Here is a 23,782-nt window from a genome sequence, read left to right on the forward strand (position 1 = left end):
CAAGTGTTGTCAGTGAGACACTGTTTGCTTTTAAGCATGAATTCTTTTAAAAATCAATTGACCTGGTTGTTCACTGTTCCAATGTTTGCATACACGATGTTATCAGTTTGTTTCGTCCCAGCAGAGACTCGTGTAAGTTTGTGTCCAAGCAGTAAAAAGTGACTACAGGCTATATTTTGTCTGTGGCTCCAATGTGTCGAGTATGCATGGCCAAGCAGATGTCTCTGGATACATTGTCAAAGGAAAAAAAACGAATTACTGGTTATTAAAGGCCCAAAAAAAAAAGTAATCTGAGTTGAGTGTACTTGTCAATGTTGGAAACATTGATGCTGGTCTGTGTGGGAGCTTGGGGGGCAGGGCACTTTGTCTTTGAAGATTGGGCCATAAAATCAACCAACGTCTCCATTGAGGAAATTGAGCTGTTTAGATGGAGAAGTCAAATGAATTAAACTTGCGTCTGCGGCCTCATTAACCAGCGGATTAGCAGCAATGCGGATGTACAGGCCGGTTGCACTCCTAATTGCTTGACCAGCTCTCTGGACCCAACACATCAATCACAGCGGGGGGAAGCGTCTGATTTGATTTTAGGCTTTGAGTCATGGGAGGATAAACAGCGCCAGCTCAATTTCACCCAATCATCTCTTTGTCAAGTTGAAGTCTTCCTATGACCTTATTTACTCCACTGTTACTGTAAAGCACTTCTAAATAGTCTTATTATCCCAGCCTGAGGTCTTCATCCGTTTCTTTAAGAAGCCGACCTTGATTATTTTGGGTCACTCATGACACATTTTACTTTGTCTTTACAGTAGCCTGATGTTTAAATATGTTACATGAGCAATTCATTGTTTTGTTTTCACTCGACTGCATCTACGGTGAAGTTGAATGATTTTTTTCCCCATATTTTGTTTTATAAGTCATTTTATCACCATGGCGCTCAAATCATCTGTTCAGCTGTGTCACCTTGACACCGTTTTATCACAGTCACAATTTGCCTTAGGGGGGGTGAATAATTGAATTATTTGGACAAAAAAAAATTGATTTGTTGCCTGAATGAGCAGCTGTTTGCTATGGTTAAATGGAAAGGTTGAAAGGTGGAAGTCAAAGTTAAACTCTCGGCGGATTTCCCCACGTTTTCAAGATTCTCATAAATACATTAGTGTAAATGGCTTGGCTGATTTTGTAGCAGTACTTGCCACATTTTTGGTGGCCTCCCTCAGGAGGGGGGGGGGGGGGGGGGGGGGGCTGTTGCGAAGGGGGTCTGTTTTGTCTTTTTGGTCTTTTCTTCTGTTGCCCCCCACATGCACTCATCCAAACTGCCTATTCTGCTTATTCATACCGGCTTTTGTGAGGAGGGCCATTCATACCTCATGTGGTATTGAGGAGTTCCTCTGTAGTTCAAGTCTTTTCACTTGTAGTTGAGGACAGTCACCTAATGCTACGGCGCATCTCCTGTCCCTTTGCATTTAATAAACTCAGATTTACAGGATTTTTTTATTTATTCAAATGTGTTACCAATGAAAGACAATGAACCGGCTGAGACCTTCCACCTGTCAGCTTCTTAGTCAGTACTCTCAGTACTCTAACAATTGCCATGCATAATACCAAAATAATGTCAAAATATCCTGAACGACCTCACAAAATCTCAGGGGACCTCTAATATGCAAGCATCAAACGATTTGCCATACTTTGAAGTCAGTGTTTCTGATTTGTATAGCCATTATTTCCTATGGGGGGGAAAATGTATAAAATGCTATTTCAAAAGAAAAAGTGTTCTGAAATTTTTATAATGATACTGAGGCACTTTGATTTAGGTCCACACCAACAGTGTGATTAGGTGATAAACACCTCGTGTGAAAAGAGAGCTAGCTGAGTGTGTCTTGTTCTGATAGGAAATAAGGTTATGGTGCAGGAGTCGGAATTGTCTATCGCGTGGACTTATTTAATAGGGTCATAAAATTTGACCGCCGCAGCACTACCAGAGGAAGGATGCCATCCTACTTGGCACTTGTGAAGTGGTGATTAAAGCAACCAATCTATGTAGTGAGGGAAAACGATGCTGGATGGCCTGACCTCTTCACAGAAGTTTCCTCGAAGCGGCATTCATTTTTGCGTTGCCGCTAACGTTAGCATAACACTTCAAATGGGATCATTGATCAGTTCAAATTCTCCAAGTGGTTGCTGATCTCATTTTTCCATTTCAGCTCAAGCTTTAGAAATTCTCCCTCACTTCTCAAATAAGCATTTAATTCCAGCTTTTATTTGATTTTCATATCAAATAATTCCACAAAGCTACCAACCCCTGTTGTTAAAATAATCTGATCTAATGTTAGGAAACTTGCAATGTGGCAGGCCTTTAGTTGTTAGTGCTTGACCTAGTAGTAGTAGATGAGTTCAGGATCAAAGACCCCCCCCCCCAGCTCAATAAAAACTAAGCCTGGGAGGTGCTGACCTCAAGCTCCCCACTTCTACTGTTCACTGCTCATTATTATGGACAAGACGGTTCAGACCGCAGGAGGCTGCCCCGCCCTTCCCACTGTGAGGCAATCACCTCATCATGCTCGCATGGCCAAGTTCTCCACCTCTTGACATCTAAAGCCAAGACGTGTCCTTTGTCCCGATCCACCTCTTAAACCAATTTCTCCCTCTCGAAAACAACAATAAATAACGAAAAGTGAATACCATGTTTTGCCCTCTTTGTGAAGCGCAAAAAAATGTTACCATATGTTGCCTTGAAATAACTCCTAACTTACTGCCGACTGTTGCGACCACAGACCACATCCCTCATAACATGTGCAACCATTTTGAGCGACGTTATTGCTAAGTTTAGTCACTCGATGTGTTTTGATAAAATATATTTATTATCTTTTTTTTGTAATGATAGCTTCTGTCACAAATGGCCTAATATTAGCCGTGCTTTATTTGTTTACTGTTTGTAGGACTGGTCAATGTCAGGCCTGCCCTATGTGACAAAGAAGCCACAATTCGAGACATCTACGCTGGTAGACAATTTTAAGTTTTTTTTTTTCTTTTTTAATAGAAAATGCCACAAATTAAAATACGTATTCTTTGTGTTAAAGAGTAACGTAAGTAAGATACAATTCTTAACTCTCCTACAAGTGTAAAAGCATTTTTGGAACAAGATCAAACTTACAAACTGGTTCTGAAAACCAATTCAAACCAACCAAATCTTCCCAAACCAAGACTTATGAAATAAAAAGCTAAATAGTATGAAAACCCCCAAACTTTTATAGCCCTAGTTGCAAGTTGGAAAGGTTAAGCTAATGGAAAATGAGACATGAAACTAATTTATAAAATGATCTTGCTGACATATTTTTATTTTAATTCACATCTTTAGATAAGAGGGCAGAAGTGCACAGTTTTGTTTGGGATTGAACATTGCCCTTCTTGTGCGATTAAACATGACAAATCGACTTCAAATGTTCCAGTCGGTGTTCTTGAAAGTGGACACTTCAGCAATAAGAAAGCCACAGACTTGGCCAACTCATTTATATCAAGGTCATTGCAATTTTTGGCCAATACCACATCGCTATATCAAATTCAAGTATTTGTCGTAACTATAGAGACGCAGCCATGTGGTCACGCGGTTCAAGCCTGAACCGGAGGAAGAATTTTTTTTTGTGTATTTCTGTATTTTATACTGCTTTTCTATCCCTCTTTTTTTCTTTCCATGAGGTCAATAGCACATATTATTAGCACATACTGTAATATCCTCTGTGGTCATCAGGTCTAAACCACAAGGCCTTGTGAATCAATTATCAAGTTTAAAGCGAATGCAAACGCTCAAGAAAGACTTTTGAAGTGGTCATGATACATTTTGATGGAAATAAACTCACCCTTGTTCCATTTCTCGGCTAAATGCATTAACTCGTGCTGTTTAAACCAATTTATTATATTCTTTCAAGAGGTTACGTGTGAATTACGGTGCCATGTGTCCATGTTGTTCTGCTTCCAACAGTCTGTAATTATGGACGTGAACTGTGGAGACTATTCCCCACCACACTAAACTGAAACCAAACCCTCCTATTTCCCCTCTCGGTATTTGCTCTTTTCAGCACACGAGAAACGTGTCTTTAAAGGCTGTGTTATTTTTGGGCTGCAGTTTGACTCCCTTGTGTTGAAGGCGAATCGAAATGTAAAAGCACGTGGACGGCCCCAAAGATTGTTGACATTGCTTCTCTTCACATATGTGATGGAAAGTCGTCTTTAATTGCCCCTGCACTCGTTCAACTTGGGGCTTTGCTTTATATTGACAGCCGTCGGGAGTTACGAAACCATCACGGAAATGCAACATAGTATAATGCCACGCGTGTGGTATGATGAGCCCAGGCTCTGTGTTGAATCAATTATGCCTACTTGTCACAGTTCTAAATCCCGACTCTTAAACACGTGATTTATGAGTGACAGTAGATGCTAGTTGTTTTTCTTTGACCATCGATGAGACACAAAAAGGCTGACCACGCAACTTGGAAAGCTGCGACCAATCGGTGAGATTGGAATCCTAATCGTGTTGGGATAAATTGGTTTAAGTATGGATGTGGCAAAGCAGGCAGGACCGCAAAAGAGTTAACCTCAGTTCATATCGTAGATTGCGGTGAGATTTGTTATTATTAATAAAGGAATGGAATCGTTTTGCAAGATTCAACTTTTACGTCTAAATCATTCAGTACTGCCCTTGAGCGAGGGAAAGTATGTCTTTCGCTATCTTACACACTGAACTTCAAACAACTTAAGATATATGTATATTTTTGGGGGGGGAATGAGGAGCTTTTGATATTTCATGAATAAATATTTGAATGTTTTTTTTTTTCCGACAGTGTTTGGAACAGTTCGGGCCTTTTTTATTTGGATTCTGTTTTTATCTAAACTGTCAGAGCTGAGCTGTATGATATTATTTGCATTATTTTACATGAACCAAATCCAGTATCATTTTTACTATTATCTACAGTACAGACTATTTTTTAAAAATATTTATATGTGTTATCATATAATAATATAATAAAAAATCATGAAAATCGACCGGCTGATTAATCGGCCGGCCCCAATTCAAAAACATTTCTTACTTTATTCTTTTATACTTTTATTTTGAATGTTTTAAAAAAGGTGGCTCGGTGGCGCACTGGGTAGCACGTCCGCCTCACAGTTAGGAGGGTGCGGGTTCGATTCTACCTCTAGCCCTCTCTGTGTGGAGTTTGCATGTTCTCCCCGGGCCCGCGTGGATTTTCTCCGGGCACTCCGGTTTCCTCCCACATTCCAAAAACATGCTTGGTAGGCCGATTAAAGACTCCAAATTGTCCCTAGGTGTGAGTGTGAGTGCGATTGGTTGTCTGTCTCTGTGTGCCCTGCGATTGGCTGGCAACCAGTTCAGGGTGTCCCCCGCCTACTGCCCGATGACGGCTGGGATAGGCTCCAGCACGCCCGCGACCCCCGTGGGGACTAAGCGGTTCAGAAAATGGATGGATGGATGGATGTTTTAAAAAAAAAAAATAAAGGTTCTGTCCAGTCTAGCTGACACGTTCTCACCACTTTTCTCCCTCCCTTCTGCTCTTTTTCATAGCCATAATGAGCGAAAGGTGACTTGCAAGCATCCCGTCTCAGGCTCGCCTTCTCAAGACAACTGCATCTTTGTCATCAACGAACAGTAAGTCCTGTGTTTTTTCTTTTTTTTCCACCAGAATGTCACTGGCTTGCGTTTCCAGCACGGCGACATGCTGTTGAAACTTCCGATGCCTTCCCAGCCTCTGACTCTAATTGCATCTCTGCCCCCATCAGTCAAAGGCTGTTCTAAGTGCCCTTGCCAATTATTTGTAAGATGGAGGCAGAAACTCAAACGGCCTTTGTATCAAGTGTGCATCAGCTGGTTGGAATGTGATCACTCACACGCAGTTCAAGTTTGTGACCGTTCTTGTAAGTTCCCCCTTTCAATGTTATGTCCATCAGCTGAGTTCAGCAAAACATCTACAGCTTAACCACTCGGTGATAGTATTGTTCCCCATCGGTGATCAGAATTGAACGGTGAGACTTAAAAGTAGGGAACCTGAAAGGGAACAACATATTTTAAACCAAGAATAACTTGTACGTACTACAATTTACAGTACATCGTAGACCTTCAGTTTAAATCTACAGTGCTCATCTGTTCCAAATTCCCAAGTTTCATTTCGTTTTATCAGAAATGGGAACAAACGCTTATGCGGCTTCGTGTCGCGCGAGAAGCATCACACCGCACACTCTCGACACATTCCTACCCTCGCTGCGTTTCTCTCACTTCTCTGCTGCTTTTCACATAAATAGGCACAACGTGCTGGTGCAAGATGACATCTAAATTGGAAATAAGCAAAAAAAAAAAGTAAATACCATATATTTGATTCTGAGTTAGAAAAAATAAGAGAATGGAAAATGTCAAACATTTGGCTGCTTTTCTGTGAAAAAGCTTCTAAACAAGCAGAAAAGAGACCATTTTATCTGCCTCACAGATAAAGAGGCCATATGGAAATGTTCCTCTGACTGCACTCAAATTTGGCATTGCAATGTTCCCAAAGATAACTTTGAGGCCATCAGAGACGAATGTGGTCAAGTACAAAAAAAATAAATAAAAGTGATGCGACATCACAACTGCTTTATCGTTCGTTTCTCTCAAGTGTTCAGGGCAGGCCGTTCTCCTGATTAACTTGGTCACTACTTACGTGATTTCTGTTTCAGTTTTTAGTCTGATGCCATTTTCTGTTCCTTTGAGTGTCACACAAGTCTTTCACTTCTTATTCAAGTTTCCTGCTTTGCTGCTCATATTGAGGTCTAAAGAAAGGACGCCTTACCATTTTGTCTTTGCTGTGCATGTTTCAAGCTATTTTTAGTCATCCCCATGTTTATGCGCATGATGACAGCAAATATTTGGACAGGTCACATGAGACATGTTTACCAAAACCTGACCTTCGCCATGTATACAAATGCAACATTTTGTGAATATAGTTTAGAGTATCAACTATTTATTCATATTTATTTATTTATTTATTTTTAAGACAGATTGCTATTGGGTTAGATTAATTTCAACATTGGTATTGTCGACAATATTTAATTACAATGGAACCTCGAAAGTCGAACATGTGTGAGTTCATACAGTGTGGAATTGAACTCTTAAAACAAAAATGTTAAAATAATATTTTGTCATCTTTGGGATTTTTGGGCTTGTCTGGCAAATATGAAAAAGAAAACACAGCATCAATTCAGTGGTTAAATTAAGAATGTTTCAGCCATTGTGATTTGTATTTTTTTTTTTTTTTTTTTACCTTTTACTAAATGGTGGAGGTCAGCTAATGTTATCCTTCTTTCACAGTTAATGTTAAAATGTTCCATAAAAGTTTTGTTTTGTTCTCAAAGTTGACATTATTCCAGTGTTCGAGTCTTCAAAGGTTCCATTGTGAGTTTTTTATGCAAAAATCTCACCTGACATAACATCCAGAGTTTTCTTCCCTTTGTTTTGTAGTGTGTATTGTGGCAAAATGTTTCACCCAGCGTGTCGCAGGTAAAAAAGCACTGTTGGCTACGAGCATTTGTGTCTCTGTAAAGCACTTGAGCGTGTCAGTGTGATGAGAAGCCTTGTTGATGCGCACTAACACATATTTGAATGCTTGCCTTGCCTGAGAACCTGTTATGCATTTACATTCCAAAGTCCAATCTCTTGTGTTTGACCAAATCTTAGCCAACAGCTAACATAACACAGAAACCGGAGACAAAAAGCGAAGCTGTATCACCTTTATTAAAAAAAAAAAAAAAAAAAAGCTGCTGGGTAAATCTCTGGTATCTCCACCTTGTGTTGACCGTGTACTGATTTCCACCAAATCTACTCTGACTCTGCAAAGGTTGCATGATAACAAACCAGTCGGATGACACATTGTAAAGAAACGTGTTGCTATAAGCATAAGCTCACCTCGTCGCTTACTTGGACAGAACAGAGGCGCATTCATGCGATAAGGCTGGTTGAGCTCTCCAAATATCTGTAAATTGTACTCCACTGCTCAGCTCTACAGTCTATTCTGATCCCAGGTCTTTTGTACAGCCAAAAGAAAGAGAAAAAGGTTTGGTCCATTATCAAACAAAGGTGTTAGTTCTTTCTTTAGAAACGCTGTGTGGTCATTTTAAAATGCACCCTCAGCCAGTTTCAATTCAGTTGCCCACACCCACACACACACACACACATCACTGTACACGTTGACACTGTTGGCTCTTCGGACCCTAATAGACACGTGCACGACACACATACACACACACACACACACACACACACACACACACACACGCACACACACACACACGCACACACACACACACACACACACACACACACACACACACACACACACACACACACACACACACACACACATACATGCTGTGCCCAGTGATCTAAAGCATCAAGCCTCATGTGCATAAGTAATATTTTGCCTTGTTAATGACAGGCCACACAGCAGCAGAGCAGTTTCAAACCACACGCTTTCAGTTGAGCAATCTGCTTATAATCATATTTTCATTTGGTCTTCTCTCCTTACAGCCTCCTGCAAAATTTAAAATCATACTACTGCAAACTCTGCTTATTTCATTTCCTGTTATTAGCAAATGACTAGACTTAATTAATTTATGATTCAAGACATTAAGATGGATTTGATTTTGACATACAACTTACTTAGTCTAGTAATGTGTGGATGTTTTTTGGAACAGGAAGTGGAAAGTTGAGTGCCAGGCGGTAGAGAGAGTAGTCCGAATGTAATTATCATATTCAGGAATTATGAATGCCGTAATACTAAGTGACTTGTGCAGGAGTCAGCCATCTTTTTATTTTGCCTTTGAGATGGGCATGCTTGTGTGTGTGTGTCTGTGTACTGCCACATACTTCATTTTTTAGATGAAGAAAATGCTCAGGAATGACAGTGCGGTCCAAAACATAGCTGTTGTGTAGTTTTGTTATTTTGCTCCGACTATTACTGTCTTCCAAAGTCATAATCATAACCACTACAAAATTGAATCGGAGGGAGAGGATCTCCAACCTAACTCCCCAAATAGCACTTTAAAAGTTGAAAGGCAGTCAGAATAACATGTTGTACAAAATGGCCTGAGACTTCAGTATGGGACAAATCTTGTGTATTCGTGATTGTGCGGGAAAAAGTATTGTTGAAAACAACTTTGTAGCTTTCATTATGATTGTGAAAAATATTTCGTCATTTGCGTTAGAGTGGAACATCAAGGCCTCTCTGTTGTGACATATCTGACAAGTTTTTGACTAACTTTATAACGTTCTTCACTTCCAATGGAAATTGAGGTCAATTATTTACTTTGGAGGTTCCTCCATTAATTTGTCCTCAGCCCACCGTAATAAAAACATTTAGAACTCCTGTGAGGGATGTTAACGAATTATCTTATTCTGCTAGCACTTGTACAATACAATAGATTTTAATTTCACCGCACGGTGAGTTATTAGAATGACTAAAGCAATTAGCAATTTTCCCTATTGTTTTCTTTAAAGATTACAAATTTCACAGTGCCTTCACGACAGATTGTCTCTTCCCTTGATGGCTGTTGCAGTGTTTTAATGGTCATTTGACACATCATTGATTGTGGTTCACTCAAGTTTTGACTTTTCACTGCAACTGCAGCAAATCTTTGGTGCTCATTAACCGGAGGAAGCAAATCTCAGCGGCCAGTCATCACTTTCCACAGGAAACTATTATGGGGTTAAAAATTTTGTCCACTTTGATTCAAAGCAGCATGAGTCAGCTGCTTGTCCAGTGTCAATGAATTATTCAGTTTGCTGACATGGCAATCTTTTAATAATGAAAGAATAAACCTCATGGGTGGTCATTAGTACCGTATTTTCCGCACTATAAGGCGCACCAGATTATAAGGCGCACCTTCAACGAATGGCCCATTTTAAAACTTTGTCCATATATAAGGCGCACCGGATTTTAAGGCGCACCTTCAATGAATGGCCCATTTTAAAACTTTGTCCATATATAAGATATATACATTTGGCCCGTGGGCCTGACTTTGGACATGCCTGCTGTAGTGGCTCAATATTGGTCCATATATAAGGCGCACCTGATTATAAGGCGCACTGTCGGCTTTTGAGAAAATTGGAGGTTTTTAGGTGCGCCTTATAGTGCGGAAAATACGGTAGTTATCTAATATTTTGAATGGAAAAAAATGTTGCTGCAGCTTGTTACTAACAAAGCCAAACAGCCTAACTTCGACTCAAGATACAGGTAAGCAATCTGTGTTAAACATGCTGCATGAGATCAAGTATCATGTGAGTGGTGCCTGCATCCCCCCCTTTTTTTTTTTAATATTTTTTTTAAACTGAGACCAAGTCATTCCATATTATGGTTTCTCGTATGTGCACCCTGATAATGACAGCATGGAATCCGAGTGTCTTTGCTGCTCCAATCGTTTCGGGCTCGTATGTAACAAGGAATGACAGACGGAATGAATGTAAAAGAAGCACGACACCATGTAATCTGAGGATTTTGGGGTCACGGGCATCAAATGAGCAAGTTTGCCGAGTGAAATGGAGTTTGTTGCGTGCTCAGTCAGTGACCCAAAAGACGGCGCAGTGCTTCTGTGGTGTCATGTTTCCAACTGGATTACAACGTCGTTCCCCACCTAAAGAATGTAGGACATCCCCGTGGGCCAGACAAAACTTGATTTACACGGTGCTCAACCCGATGACAGCTTTCCTGAACGTGTAGTAAGATTCATATAACTGCTGTCGTATGGCTGTATTTCAGTTCGTCAGCATTCTCAAACAACTGGAAATGTTTTCTCAAGTGACTGCGGGTGTCATTGGCTCGACTCTTTGTTCCAAGATGAGATGTTGTGGCAAAAGTTTGAACTCAAGTGGAATGATAGGTCATTAGAGGCTGCCTGCTTCCGTTCTTCACCCTAATCTGCAATTTTGGATTTCAAGTGCTCTTGTTTGGCTTGTTTAGATCTGCCGCCAAAGTGCCGGTGAATGAAAAGAAGGAACAGCCAAAAAGCACCATGAGTGAGGCGTCCAACAACACGAGCAGCTCTGACTCTGCCGCTAACCAATCCAGTGCTGCAGCAAGGGTGAGTTACATAAAGTAATAGTTCCAGTTTGCAACAAACTAACAAAAAGTAGCGTTTCGGAAGGAAACAATAACTGGCGTTCATGTTCTATCTATAGGCATCGAGACCTCCCAAAAAGCTTCATAATTTTGGAAAGAGATCAAATTCTATCAGGAGGAATCCCAGTGCTCCAGTCATAAAGAGGAACTGGCTCTATAAGCAGGTAAACAAAGCACTTCTGACAATATTTGTTATAATTTCTGTAGGCAAATTCTGCACCAGGATGGCCTCTGGGTTTTGTTTTTTATTTCTCAATAGATCAGTGTTGGAAAAAACAAAACAAAACCAGTATTCCCTTTTGGAATTACTGTGGCCAGCGAGAGACTACACATTCAAGTTTTTAAATGTTTTTAAACTGATGAGTGTATGCTGACTTCTATTTGACATGGATGAATGAGTTTACATTCTGTGCAACCACATAGTCAATTGTTTATTTTTTTACTTTCCCTCTTTTTATTTAATTTAATTGGGTAAGGCAGGTTATCAATCACATAAATAATATAGAAATAATTTCTAAAAAACTTAAATTTGAGCAGGGGTGTGTAGACCTTTTCATGTTCACCATGCATTTATATGCATAAGATGTTGATGCCATCCAGGATCTGATTTCTTAGTCCACTTTTGCTGTTGGGTCAGCACACCCGCTGTTTGAATAGCAGTCCTTCATCAATGCTCCCGCTCGCAGCAGCGGGGTGAAAAGGGGGGGATGCTTGAGGCGCTCGTTTGCCTGACAGGACTCTCAGGCGTCCTAAGTGGCAAGCTCATTTAGTTTTGATTGCAGCCTCCCGGCATCGTCCTTTTACTACACCAAGGCTTCTTTTGGTCCAGCTGGCAGCTGCTGTTTCTTTCACAATTCTGCTACCCTGATAAAAGCTGGATTTTCACTTCCCTTGCCTCTTAGGAAGAAAAAGAGAAACCCTTCAGCGCATCCATTGGGGTCATCTGAATGCCTCTGTGAAGGCAAAGTGAAATGCTTGTTTTTCAATTCGGTCTCATTAAAGTAATGCTTTTGCTAGCTAGAACATTCCAAGAAGAACTCCACAGAGCATAGTGTCAACTGTTTTGACAAAACTTTGGCTAACAGTTTGTCATTTCTTTTGAATACTTTGTATCATATACCTCTTAAGCACTCAACGACCAATAAAAAGCTTGTATAAAAGCTACAGCAAACAGAGAAATAATTTGGCAACCCTACAGGCTGTATTTCTCTGCTCAACGTTAATAGCAAACACATTCTCATTATGAAAATCAATTTAAAAACCTTTAATTAATTTTCCGCAGTATTAATCAAGAAAATGTGGTCAAATGCAGAACAAATTAAGAACCTTAATTGTTCTGTTTAGTTGAAAAATTTTTTTTTTTTTTGTAGCTAACGGCATATCCTATTGTTCTGGTGTTTTTGCAGGACAGCTCAGGGATGAAGCTGTGGAAAAAGAGGTGGTTTGTGCTGTCAGATTTGTGTCTCTTCTATTACAGAGGTGAGTCATTGTGACTAAAAGCATCATTCAATGCCACTGCTTCTGACAACGGTGCTCTTAGCAAGGCTCTCAACAAGGCTGTCTAGCCTCAAGCCATGCCCTTGGCATCTATACAAGACCCAAAGAGTCAAAAGGGGGGGGGATGTGAGAAACACGGCTCGGATTATGCCGTCTAAAAATGGTTTTGTCCAAAGAAGCTGAGCTGGAAAATGGGCTTTACACTGATTTAGAGTTGTGAAGTGAAGTTTCCAGGAATCGGGCAAGCTCCGCTCACATTGTGGTTCCCATAAATCTTCTATTTTTCCTGACGACATCTTCAGACGCCCTTGTTATTCCACAATTCAACGTGTGTGTGTGTGTGTGTGTGTGTGTGTGTGTGTGTACTATCTATGTGTGTATATATGTGTGTATATACACACGCATATATATATATATATATATATATATATATATAATATATATGTGAGTGTGTATATATATATATGTGTATATATGTGTATGTGTGTATTGCAAAATGTTAAATCGTTCAGCCCTGTTGTTGGAATTAGTTCTTCTGTCAGATGGCCCTCATTGCAGATTGTGTGTTGTAGGATTCCTATCATGCAGCAGACACGCGGAAACTTTTATTCCAGCAATGCTGATTCCGCTTGCTCAATTAATGCCGACCCACTCATTCTGCTAATCAGCATGACATCAAGTCTGTGTTTTTTCTGCTGTCTGACGGTGCCGCTGCCTTCTTTCCGCCCACTGACTGACAAAAGGCATAGGCAGAAGCGCCGATCCCAAAGGATTTACATAGATAGGCATGTTGAGCAATTCCATCCATCAGCAGAGAGTGGGTAATTAGTGTGGTCATGAGCTCTCCTCTAAACTAGCCAAAAACAACCGCTCGCTGTCGTATTTAGCAGCCAATTAAACTTGACTCTGGATCTTGCACAGTATCATCTTATATCCTGTAAACACGTTTGATACAAAAATGTTCTCCCAATGTTGTCAAATATGTACCAGAAACCAAATAGATCAGTTTTGCAAAAAAAATATTCACAATTTAGGATGGTTATTTTTGTTACAATTGATTAGCTTAAAAACAGCACAATTAGGCAAATAGATTTCCCTGGTCACTTGAGGTGATTTATGAAACAGGCCAAGTAAGCGGCGACTTAGATGTGCTGATGTTTTGTTTCCCTGCACACTTTCTGCTGTGTGCAAAGCTATTAAGTATCAAGATGGGAGGTGAGGTTCTTGCTTAAAACGCAGAGCTCAATGTAATCCCCCCTCTGTGGAGAGCGCTCTATTGTCAATATGGAGCCACGGCTGCAAACTTAATGAGGATTAGACCTGTGTGGAACTTTGAATCAATGCTCATCTTTTCCGCCAACTGCAGAATGTAACTGCGACGTGCACATTTGAAAAATGTGCATAACGCCTTGAGGTGATCAAAGCAGCCATTTAAATACACCTATTTTGCTTTGTAGATGAAAAAGAGGAGGGGATTCTTGGCAGCATCCTCTTACCAAGCTTCCACGTATCCATGTTGTCTGTTGATGATCATATCACCAGAAAGTATGCCTTCAAGGTCAGTGCTTTCGCCATCAAACAGCGATAGAGTGACTAACAAAAACAAACAATAATTCTGAAGTGAAGCAAAAAATAAAATGAAATAAAATTTAAATAAATAAATAACCAAACAAACTTTGCTGAGATTGCAGGGATACGGAAACACTTTCCTAGTAATTGACTCTTAAAGAGCAGTAATGCAATGTCTGTTGCAAGCCAAAACATTATTCAGATATATGGGAAACATTAACTGGGTTCCCACTACTTTTGATTTTGGGTCCTTCCTAAACCCTGAAAGTCAACAAGTTCTCCTGCCAAGCCAATCTAAGCACAGACACCGGGGAGTCTGTCAAAGGGCTTCAACCACACAGCCCACTTCTTTTCCAAACTTGTCACATGCTTTACGAGGTGCAGTAGAGGTCATGAGGTAGCTCTAAGAGGAGGCGGATGTTGCTTGTCCCTCAATATTTTGCATCATGTTTTCGATAATTAGTATTTTTCTTCTTTGGAAACTGGTAAACAGGATATTGAGGTTGTCTCATAAATAACCATTGTTTTTCTCTGTCACAATTGAATGTGTTGCTTTGCTGGCTGGGGAGGCATCATTTGAACCATGCAGCAACATGCCCGCAGTAACATTCACAACCTGGTGAGTATGATTTCACTTTGGTGGATCTGCTACTCTAATCTGGGAAAATGCCTTGTACTGATACGCTCATTGCCATTTGTCTTTCTTTTTTTTCCCCGCTAAGTCAGCGGCTTAGATCAAGTGTACCATTTTCAAATTCTCATGTTGCCTTTCAGAAAACCTTATCATGCAGGCGACACACCCCAATATGCGGACGTACTACTTTTGCACCGACACAGCCAAAGAGATGGAATCCTGGATGAAAGTGATGACGGATGCCGCACTTGTGCATTCCGACCCCGTCAAAAGGTTTCTACATCTTCAATCATTACGCTTATACATACTAATATGCTACGTTGGAGCATTCCTATTTAGTGTAACACAATTGTGCTGAATTCTCATTGTAAGATGGTTGGCAAAGGTTCAAAACAGAGGCGATTCACGACCACGGTCCATTGGGTGCCGTTGAACTGGACTACCCTTACACCTGTCTGTGGACCCCGTGGAGGCTATTTTGTGTGTTTTGGGGTGTTTTCTGATATTGAGGGGTGCTGGTTGGGCACTGTTACTTTTTTCTTTTGTCTTTTTGCTTTGCTTTGCTTTGCTTTGATGGCTTTTATCTTTCGCACTTTCTGGCTTTCTTTGTGGCGCCGTTGTATGGCAGCCTTATGAGGGCCTATTGAGTTGCGCTCATGCCATCTGTGTGTCTTTTGTAAACCCGCTCTGTGGTATGGATACTGCTGGGGCCTGAATTTCCCTGAAGGAGTATTCCCAAGGGATTAATAAAGTTGAGTCTAAGTCTAAGTCATTTACCTCCAGCATATGGGCAATTTCATTTGAGGGAAAGAAACCAACGTGTGCTTTAGGCATCTCATCACAGTGTGCGCTACATATAATGCTGGCCACACTTTTGCTAACGCATCAGTCGAGATGATAGTCTTTGCCATTTTGTGTGAAATGTTATTTAGCAGCCTGCCTCGATTGCCCTTTAAGCATTGGTGAGCAGAGGCGTAATGATCAAGTGCTTTGTAGCTATGCAGTGCTGCACCGACTAAAATCAACTGAATGGCACTGCAAAAAGTGCGAGCCTGCTAAAAGGCAATTGAGCGTTGCGACACGGCTGTGTAATAAGCGTGGTATTTCTGTACTTTTTAGTTTTTTTTGTTTTTTTTTTATGGGTTTCACGTGGTTTCAGGTAGACTCCACGAGACGTTATGCAATTGTTTCACTGGGTTCAAGCACAATCTCTGAAGGAATGCTCCCTTGTTGCCGGCCCAGTAAACCCGTCTGATAAGAGGAATGTGCTGATCTTTGAAGCGTTGACCTTGAGTCAGTCTAAGGCCAAGGAGCAGCGGTGTCAATTACCTTCAGAAACCTCCCAAAGAAGCACAGATTTGTAGAGAGCGGCAAATGGATTTCTAGCTGTTGAGCAGCACTTTTCAGACATGCCCTGGCAGGGGCTATCTCTTGTTTTTTTCCTTTTTTTTTTTTTTTTTTTAACTGGAGATATCATTTTACACACCCAGTTTTCTCTGGCAGCTGAAGGAAACATTCTGCCCCTCCTTGTCTTTGTTTTAAAGCAAAAGCAGAGTATATTGGTGGCATAGCAGTAAAAAAATAAATAAAAATCTATCACTAATTTCCACCCAGGATGCCGTACTACAGTTAATAATTATTGGACTGTTGCCAATCAAACAACAAAATAAGTCATCGCTTGTTTTTAAAAATATATTCAAAAATAATTCAGTGTGTTATCAATGTCATCATTGTATTTGTATATATAATTATATTTCTTCTTTTGCCTGCTATTGTCAGGTTGGACAAGCTAAAAGTGGAACAGTGTGGCCCTCAAGAGGTTAATCACATGGACAATCACAAGCCTCCATTGACACAGCCCGAAATCGAGAACAACGAGCGCAACCGGGAGGCGGACCGCGAGCATATAGCGGAAGAGGACAAGAAGCGGCGAGACGCCGAGCGCTACGGCTTCCAGAAAGAAGGTGCCAACCCCGATCGCCCCCTCACCAAGATCAACAGTATCAAAATGCAGCCAGCCCAAACAGCGGCGGCGGTCACGGTCAAGCTCGCCATGCCACGGACCCCGACAGAGATTGATGGCTCACACCAGACCCCCCAAGTCAATGGCGGCGGTGAACCCGGTCCGGTTGACAACGCCGGAGCTCCCCCTCAGCAAAGTTCAAACTACGAGCCGGAACGGACTTTGAGTCGGACAAGCTCCATGCAGCAACTGGAGCAGTGGGTTCGCACGCAGAGAGGACGCACCCAGGATGATGACACCAGAAGGTTGGTTTGGTTAAGTAGCATTCATGTAAGTCGTTTCTGAGAATTTTAACAAGCAAGTAAGGAGGTCTTCACGATACAGCTTCCCATTTTCTGCATTTCAGTGCGTTTGACCATATTTTACTTGAAAACATTGGAACATTGAATAGTTTCAAAGCCGCCTCTGCCTTCTTTAATCTCACTAAGCGTTGCAGACCAGTATGCAATAACGCCAAGGTCTGACAGGAAGTTGGAATGGAAACGTTCTCGTTGCCAGCTGTACTGTTTTTGAACCCAAGTGAAGCAATGTTTTTGTTCTCTGGAAAAGGTGTCGAATGTCCAGTGGTGTTCTTCTGGGTTTCTGTTTACTGACTACACATTGAAAGACAAAACATTGTTGGGTTAGCGTTTATCAAATTCCATAAACGTGAGACAGTCGTATCCAAAATGAAGGGGTTTTGTCACCGGCCGTATATTTGGTTTGCGATAATAATCGGCAACAGGCTCTCTGACCAACATGAATCATTGTCAGTGAATATTGTCGCTATCTCTCGATAGGAAGGGTCCAAACAGATTTCAGTGACAGACATCAGATGGTCAAAGAGACAATATGTGCTTGTCCGTTTGCCTTCTTTCATGGATAATTACAGTAAATAACCGGATAGTATTTATTTATTTTGCTTTGAATGAGTCATTTTAGTCGTCTAATATTCTGGGAAGCCATTTTGCTATGGCGACTGTAGCTCTGTTCTAAGAAACCACAGCGTGTTTTGTTTAGTACCGGGGTAACGTGTTTCATATTTTTACTGTTGGAACCTGGATATTTATCCCCAAACAAAAGCATCTCCATTTGTTTTGATTTATGTTTGAATCATCTCTGTCCATGATGTGCCCACTTCTTTTCCTTCTGCAGCATCACATCGTACCAGACACTCCCTCGGAACATGCCAAACCATCGAATGCCCCATGTGCCTCATTATGGCGACGGTTACCGCAGCATGCCCAGAAATAGCATGACGCAGAGGGACAGCATTTGCAGCATGTCGCCGTCGTTATACGACCAATCCTCGGGTCTCCCGATGGCTGACAAGCGCCGCTCAGTGCGCTCTGACACCATGTGGCAGCTGTATGAGTGGCAGCAACGACAGGCCCACACCAGAGCGCCGCCGATGTGCGGCCATATGGCCGGCCATATGGCCAGCCCCAAAACCATGATCAACCTTTCGGAGCATGCGGCGCCCACCTACTCCATCCCACCCTCGCCTTCTCACGGTTCCCTGTCAATGTATGGCGGCTATTCTCAGCAGCCGCGATCGTACAATATGAGCAGCGCCCGCTCCGAGATGGCTTCTCCCATCTACCAAAGAGACTTGAGCATGGAGAGGCGGCAAAGGCACCAAATCCCTATGGTGAGTCAAGTTCTGAATGAGGTGTTCACCTGTTTAGCAAAATTTTGAATGACCATTTTTTTTCAAAAGTATGGAAACCTCTCAAATTGAAATGGTCCCAAACACATTCAGAGGTCAAGATATTTTTGCTCTTAATCTTGCTAATGCACAGCTGTGAATTTAAAATCATTCCACATCATAATGCTGACGGAGAAATGTGCAAAGCTGTTACATAGAATGTACCTCAAAATCAAAATTATAAAATATTCTCTTTTATTAAAAAAAAAATCTAATATTTTCATTGATATTTCTTCATAATGATGACTTAAGTATCCATCCATCCATCCATTTTCTGAACCGCTTAGTCCCCACGGGGGTCGCGGGCGTGCTGGAGCCTATCCCAGCCGTCATCGGGCAGTCGGCGGGGGACACCCTGAACTGGTTGCCAGCCAATCGCAAGGCACACAGAGACAGACAACCAATCGCACTCACACTCACACCTAGGGACAATTTGGAGTCTTCAATCAGCCTACCAAGCATGTTTTTGGAATGTGGGAGGAAACCGGAGTGCCCGGAGAAAACCCACGCGGGCCCGGGGAGAACATGCAAACTCCACACAGGGAGGGCCGGAGGTGGAATCGAACCCGCACCCTCCTAACTGTGAGGCGGACGTGCTACCCAGTGCGCCACCGAGCCGCCCATGACTTAAGTATTCATTTACAATTTAGGAAGTGTTTTTGTTAGGAATGGGCGCGCACCAGTCAGTATCGGTAAGCCATAGTTCAAAATATCAGTACTCGCAATACCTGTATCGGCCGCCATCTTGTGGTCACTCGAGTGGTATCGATACTTGGTATCGGTGATTACTAGAATATGTATCTACATGTTCTTGTTGTTTGACATGACGGCAAATTTTCACACTATTATATGATTTGAATAAATTCACCTCCTACATGAAAAGTTTAACAGAGAGTGAATGCCCTTGCGTGTCTCTTTCAGTATGCCTACCCTCCTGATAGGAGGTCAATGCCTGTAGGAATCCCAGTCCAGGCCATCACCGCCCAGTCTCTCCAAGGCAAAAGTGTAAGTCATCATTGGTCTATTAGCTACATATGACTAACTTGTCAACATGCATCATTATGCTGCCGTGTTTCTGTTAGTGCTGGCTTATTTGTATTTTTTTTGGGTCCAAACAATTTATGTGACTTCTATCCAAGATGACCTTGTGACAAACTTCCCAAGAAGAAAATCAGACAGTTCTTTCTCCAAGCAGTCAGATTAAGTCTATGCCGACTTTAGTCAAGAGTCGATTCGCGCCAGCAGAGATTTAAAAGCGCTGTCAGTCTCAACTTTTTAAGCCAGCTCAGGAGTATGTCAAAGTCACTGGCGCTAGCGTGAGAAGTACTTTCTGCTCTCAGTGTTGAAAGGCTCCACTGTCGGGAATTTGCATGCTGCCAACACTTTTGGCTAATCTCATTGTTGTTATCTGCATGCTCTGCATTCACTACCTGGGAGCATTGATGCATCTCCTATCCTGGTGTGTTTTCTCCTTTTTGCCTCCGATGTCCCTGCTTGATAATGGCATCCCGCAACCTCACCTCCTTTGCAGCCCGAGGAACTGACTTTGCTTCTGATAAAGCTGCGTCGGCAGCAGGCAGAGCTAAGCACTGCCCGGGAACATACTCTAGCACAGCTTACGCAACCTAACATGGATGGCGACAACCCAAAGGTCAGCCTCCCCCCTATAACCACCATCCCAAAAATATTCCTCACCAGGCATGTTACTTATTGTGACGTGTGTATGCCATTCATCTCCCACCTCAGCTATCCACCCTGGTGTGCCTGTTTTTACTGATGGGGGGGGTACATAAGCTCCTCTGCTTCAAAATCTAATCAAACATTCAATTCATTTTACCAGGCAAGCGATTAAGTTTTTTCACTTCTCTAAAGAGTCTGGACAGATGTTAACAGCGAAGCAAACTCAAAGCCATGGGCAAGCTTAAAGTGGTTTTGGCAATTGCCACACGGCGTCGTTAAATCAGGATCCCCCGCATTTCTAAGTCTACTTTAAGATGTTAGACTAGAAATGTGTATGTTTTAGGTCAGCAGGGTGCGGGATGAGAGTCTGCCATTACTCCTGACGAATTGTTCGATCCACTCCCAGATGTGGTGTGAAGTCAGCTTTACCTATGTCTCAACTTTCTTCTCCTCAACTGTTCTTTTCCTCCTGTTTTATTAAGTCGTCCCACCCGTGTACATTCTTGAACGTGTGACAAAAAAAGGAATATAAAATGTCCTTCATTTGGTATCAATCTTCTTTTTTTTTCTTGCTGCCATGACACTAGAACGATGTACTGTCCCAGCATCTCCAAAGGACTCTAAAGTATTTGGACAATCAGGTGGGGTGATTCATGGTTGCATGGCCCTTGCTTTATTTTTTTATTTTTTATTTTTGCCACAAACCTGTTGTTATATATGAATAACAATGTTTGCGTTTTATTGTGGAGTTTGGTCAGCTACATAGTGGTGGTAAAATAATTTATTATAAATACTTCAGTTGACTTTAAAAACTGTTCTGAACATGGCACAATAAAGCAGAATTTAGTGGTTGTTTGTTCTTCAGTCAAAATCCTGATAAGTGGAAATGTATAATTTCCAGACAATAATTGTTACATATAGAAGGATTTTGTAGCCTTGATGTTCCTCATTGTCCGCTGCACTTGTGCATTTGGAACAATCTCTTCTTGTTAGTAAGCTTCACTTTGTGGTGCTGTATCCATCACTATTTTCTTTGTCTGCTTTAATTCAAAATGCAAATGCGTGTATATTCGTCTGTCAAGCATTTTGCAAGTGTTGTGTTTGAATCCACTTGAATCCACTGAAGCACTGTTGTAAACTGACTCTACTGCTCCTCGTCTTCACGCCGGACTAGATGAAGGAAAATTACCCTTTAATCGTCATGACTCACACTTTGATTGAGAACTCGGCCCCGAGGCCTCAACTTTACCAGCAAGTAAGGCCAATTTAAGGCTTAGGCTTAACCTCATCCACACGTTGGCTGTTTTTAATTTTTTTTTTTTTTTTTTTTGCCTTCAGTGTCCAAGTCCTCATGACACATGAAGATTGATCTCTCTGTATTATGTTGTACTGCCATGCATTGCTTTGACTGTTGTTATGTTGAGAAGTCATGGCAAAAAAAAAACATGACTTGGAAATGAGAAGTACAATGTTGTCTTCCTCATAATCGAGATCATTTGTGGCCTGGTTACAGTTGCATTTTGAAGCTGCTGCAAAGGGGGAGACAAAAAAAGCCTCAGCAAGTGTCTGAAGAGATTTGGGGGGCTGATCACCGTCGCCTAATAGCGACCCCCCGTCTCTCACCCAGTCGGCATCCAACAGCTGCATTGTCACCTGTTCAACTGCTAGCAGTTTGTCACTCTTGTCACGCCGCAACCCGCCACGTCATGTGACAGTCTGCATGTTGTGTGGGACAATTTCTCACATCCTGATTTATCTTTCTGTCATGTGATCCAACCAAGTCAAAACTTGACAGAAATTGTCATGGTCATATTAGTTTTGTGTAATCTGAGATGAATTGAAATGATATGACTCAGTGAGACGACTTTGTTGGAGTTTTAGACAATGCATGCCGCTTGAGAAGACTCTGACTAATGTTTTGTTTTGCTTCACAGCTAAATCCAGAAGACCCCAGAGAACACAGCTACATGTCAGAAGAAGGGGACATTGACGTATGCCCAATTTTATTCTACTAACCCTAAGACATGCCACGTCCAGCCGCTACGCATGGAGAGTCACCGCCTTTGTGTTGTTTTCTCCTTAGACCAAACTTAGCCGATTGTGTGAGCAGGACAAAGTGGTGAGGACACACGAGGACAACCTTCAGCAGCTGTACAGAGAGAAGGTGACTCATCACTCAATAACTCATTATAAAATATTTGTTATTCTATTGAAAGATTTAGAAGGCTGTCTTTTTGTCCACTATTAAAAGCCATAGCGAACAGAGAGCATTGGCAAAATTCAAATGATCAATTTATGCAAAACCCTTGACATGTTGTGTTTTCTATTTGGTTGGTGTGGCGTGTAAGAGGTGAAGATGTTTAAGGACGAATGCACATGATGCTAACATACACGTGTTGATAAGTCAGCAAACCCCTCTTAGCATCTAAACAGGTTTCATGTTTAAAATGTATATTTCATAGTTTTGCATATTAGGCGGTGTCGCTTTGTTAAATAGCTAATTTTGTACATTGTTCTTAATATCTCTGTGAGTGTATGTGGAAATGTACAATAATTACCATTCATAACATTTTGTTCCGTTACGGTCCAATTGCTCATTAACTAGGCAGCTAATGTTGATGAATTGTGTCTTCCTGCAGCATACTCTGGAGACAGCACTGCTGTCAGCCAGCCAGGAGATCGAATTGGGTTCAGACAACCCGGCTGCCATGCAGAGTGTCATCCAGCAGAGAGACTTACTGCAGAGCGGCTTGCTCGGCACCTGCAGAGAGCTCTCCCGGGTTACAACTGTAAGGCCATCCTAAATCCTTTCAAATGTGTTTTTCCCAAGTGGGGTGTGTGAAAAAAAAATTGTGCATCTATCTTTTTCAAACCAGGAATTAGAGCGGTCATGGCGCGAGTATGACCAACTAGAAGGAGCTGTAATTCTGACAAAGAGCAACCTGCTGGAGCAGCTCGAAGCGCTGGGAAGTCCGCAGGTAGGATTCGTCTCCAAAATAAAGACCAGAGCATTAATTCGGGGAGCTAAAATTGATGAGCGGGCAAAGTGATGCTGGAGTCTTTTGTCTTTTCCCTCGTCACGTTTATTCTTGGCTCAACCTGACTCACTTCATTTGCTAATTAGGAGTTGAAGGCCAAAGGGAGCCTCAACACATCTCCTTATCAAGCTCCGTGACGCACAATGTGTCACATTGACGGATTGTAAAACTGAGTGCAGTTTTTCTTCAATCAATATCCTTGCTCCCATTTCACTCCTCTCCTGAGCTCATTTGTGGCCTAATATTTTCCTCTCTGTTTTCACAGACTGAACCTCCTAGCCAGCATCATGTGCACATCCAGAAAGAGCTGTGGCGGATCCAAGATGTAATGGAGGTCCTCAACAAACATAAAGACCAGAGGAACGCCGATGGTTCTATGGCCTTGTATGGGCCCAACTTCAGCATGCAGAAAACAGAGGTATGAAAGGAACACTTGAAAGCAAGTGGAAAAAAAAACATGAGAAAAACTAAAAAAAGATGAAAAAAATCCACGGTTTCCGAATC

The 23,782-nt window shown here is 41.7% G+C and overlaps 1 protein-coding gene across 17 annotated transcripts in view; it reads left to right on the forward strand.

Moving 5' to 3' along the window:
- LOC125970873 (pleckstrin homology domain-containing family A member 5) overlaps nt 1-23,782 on the forward strand; it is a 51,669-nt gene that overhangs the window by 22,586 nt on the left and 5,301 nt on the right. For 5 of the 17 annotated variants that reach the window (XM_049723588.2, XM_049723586.2, XM_049723592.2 and 2 more), the window contains 18 exons: nt 5,576-5,659; nt 7,499-7,537; nt 10,992-11,112; nt 11,210-11,314; nt 12,557-12,629; nt 14,105-14,205; nt 15,008-15,123; nt 16,630-17,118; nt 18,008-18,503; nt 19,482-19,565; nt 20,092-20,211; nt 20,828-20,881; nt 21,415-21,495; nt 22,175-22,231; nt 22,324-22,404; nt 22,880-23,029; nt 23,117-23,218; nt 23,544-23,696. In XM_049723588.2, coding sequence (XP_049579545.1) covers nt 5,576-5,659; nt 7,499-7,537; nt 10,992-11,112; nt 11,210-11,314; nt 12,557-12,629; nt 14,105-14,205; nt 15,008-15,123; nt 16,630-17,118; nt 18,008-18,503; nt 19,482-19,565; nt 20,092-20,211; nt 20,828-20,881; nt 21,415-21,495; nt 22,175-22,231; nt 22,324-22,404; nt 22,880-23,029; nt 23,117-23,218; nt 23,544-23,696 — 2,506 coding nt within the window. The other 12 variants (XM_049723587.2, XM_049723600.2, XM_049723598.2 and 9 more) reach the window with 10 other exon arrangements.

The sequence above is a fragment of the Syngnathus scovelli genome, chromosome 6, assembly GCF_024217435.2.
Source record: "Syngnathus scovelli strain Florida chromosome 6, RoL_Ssco_1.2, whole genome shotgun sequence".
In the NCBI taxonomy this organism is placed as follows: domain Eukaryota; kingdom Metazoa; phylum Chordata; class Actinopteri; order Syngnathiformes; family Syngnathidae; genus Syngnathus; species Syngnathus scovelli.